Here is a 2,101-nt window from a genome sequence, read left to right on the forward strand (position 1 = left end):
AACACGATCATTGTTCGAGGACGGAAATGTTCCAACTCACGGATTTCCATGCGGTCCAGTACGGAGAACTTATTTCAGCCAAATTGAACTTGATTTTTCGATCCAAAAGGTTCTGTGAGTTTTATTGGGCTGGGCGAAGATTTCCAAGTAAATGACCTGTTTCAGATTGCTTCGAAACAAGCTAGGGAAGCATAACTGTACTACGGGCGTATGTTCGCGGTTTGTACGCATACGGCCACATGTCGATTTTTCCCACGGCCGTAGTTTCAGCCGCACATGTACGGCGGCGTACGAAATGCGGCCGGAATCGTACGTAATGTGAACATAGCCTAAATATGTATATGATTTCTATATTCATCATATTGCACTGGGTTATCATAGTCGCGTGTATTTAGAGCAGCCAGGTCTGTCCAAGATTTCACTAGAGCCACGGTAAATGATAGCAATGTGATGGGTCAGCTTGTGGCAAGGAATGAGATATCATAGAGCCTTTTTTTAGGTCTGATGCCGCCTATCTGTCAAAATTCTCAAGGCTAAGGTTATATGTCCCCAGGCCACAACTGGTTTGGAAGTTGCTAAACATAGGTTCAGAAATTAAGGGGAGCCTGGTGATCACCCTAAATCCCCACAAGGAGCTTTGGACTTTGATGTATCCCCTGTTTAGTGACACCATTGTCCTGGGTCGTCCTGGTCGTAACTCCATCATAATAACATACAAATGGTTTATTACTAAACCCCATCAAGTATTAGTCATTTACTTCAAGGACCATCCCCTTCTTCTGTATATATCACCGGCCTGTGGACAATGTTATCTGACTTGTAACATGGAGCTTAGAAATCACACATTTATTAAACATTTCGTCCTCATTGGGTTTTCTCCGAATTTTCAGGCCTGTATTTTGCTTTTCATCCTGTTTTTTGTCCTTTCTATTCTCACCATCCTGGGGAACATCTTCCTGATCGTCACCGTTCTCCTCACCCCTAAGTTACACACTCCTATGTATTATTTCCTCTGTAATCTCTCTTTTCTGGATTTGTGTTGTTCTTTGACCACTGTTCCGAAATTGCTGTTGGATCTTTTTTCCAAGAACAGAACAATTTCCCTCATCGGTTGTCTCGCACAAATGAACATTTTGATGTTTCTAGCAGTAACGGAATGCGTCCTGCTGGCAGTGATGGCCTATGACCGGTATATCGCTATATGCTCCCCCTTACGTTACGCCACCATTATGAGTTGGAGGCTATGTAGATCCATCACTGTTATTATGTGGCCGGGAAGTTTCATTGTATCAACTGTTCCGACCATGGTGAGACCTCTTATATTCTGCAGAGAGAACACATTGAACCATTTTGCTTGTGAGATCTTGGCTCTTCTGGAGGTGGCGTGCGGTGACCTCTCCTTCTATAAGATAACTACAGTTGCCGTATGTTTTTTCACATTAATATTACCTCTAATCTTTATTGTGGTGTCTTATATCTGTATAATTATTTCTATATTGAAAATCCATTCAGTCAATGGTAGATCCAAGGCTTTCTCCACCTGCGCCTCCCACCTTACTGTGGTGCTGATATTTTTTGTTACGATTATCACCATGTATATGGGGAAGACAAAAAGTTTTTCATCTTATCTGAAATATATCGCTCTAATTTATGCTGTTTTTACTCCTGTGTTTAATCCTGTGATCTACAGCCTGAGGAATAATGATGTAAAAGAAGGTTTTTGGAAAATCTTGACTACATGTTCTATAGCAAATACAGTGTCGTAAAACTCTGTGAATTACATTAAAATTGTGAAACAAAAACAACTTAATAGGTGGTGACTAGAGATGAGTGAACCAAATCTGTTGACCTCAGGTTGGTTTTAACTTTGCCAAAAATTCAATTGGTTAATGAACTGATCTTTTGGTCAAGTTCGATCATGCCTTTAAAAAAATGAAGGTTTGAAAGGTTTTTAAACTGTTTTAGGACAGTAGCATGAGTATGGGACTATCCTGAATTACTTTAATGAGTGTAATATCTGTTCAAATTCACCCCCTTTTGAAGGTCATTCCCCTTCAATACACACAGCACCACCATTTTAGGGGAGCCTGATGCCCAAATG

At 40.7% G+C, this 2,101-nt stretch overlaps 1 protein-coding gene across 1 annotated transcript; it reads left to right on the plus strand.

Moving 5' to 3' along the window:
- Positions 1 to 824: 824 nt before the first annotated feature.
- LOC138795351 (olfactory receptor 13C9-like) lies at positions 825 to 1,766 on the plus strand. The gene has a single exon (XM_069974340.1). It carries the CDS (start codon positions 825 to 827, stop codon positions 1,764 to 1,766), a length of 942 nt encoding a protein of 313 aa, XP_069830441.1.
- Positions 1,767 to 2,101: the final 335 nt, after the last annotated feature.

The sequence above is a fragment of the Dendropsophus ebraccatus genome, chromosome 6, assembly GCF_027789765.1.
Source record: "Dendropsophus ebraccatus isolate aDenEbr1 chromosome 6, aDenEbr1.pat, whole genome shotgun sequence".
Taxonomy (NCBI): Eukaryota; Metazoa; Chordata; class Amphibia; order Anura; family Hylidae; genus Dendropsophus; species Dendropsophus ebraccatus.

What these genes read in the sequence shown, in the direction of transcription:
- LOC138795351 (XM_069974340.1), top strand. Translation starts at nt 825, where the DNA reads ATGGAGCTTAGAAATCACACATTTATTAAACATTTCGTCCTCATTGGG.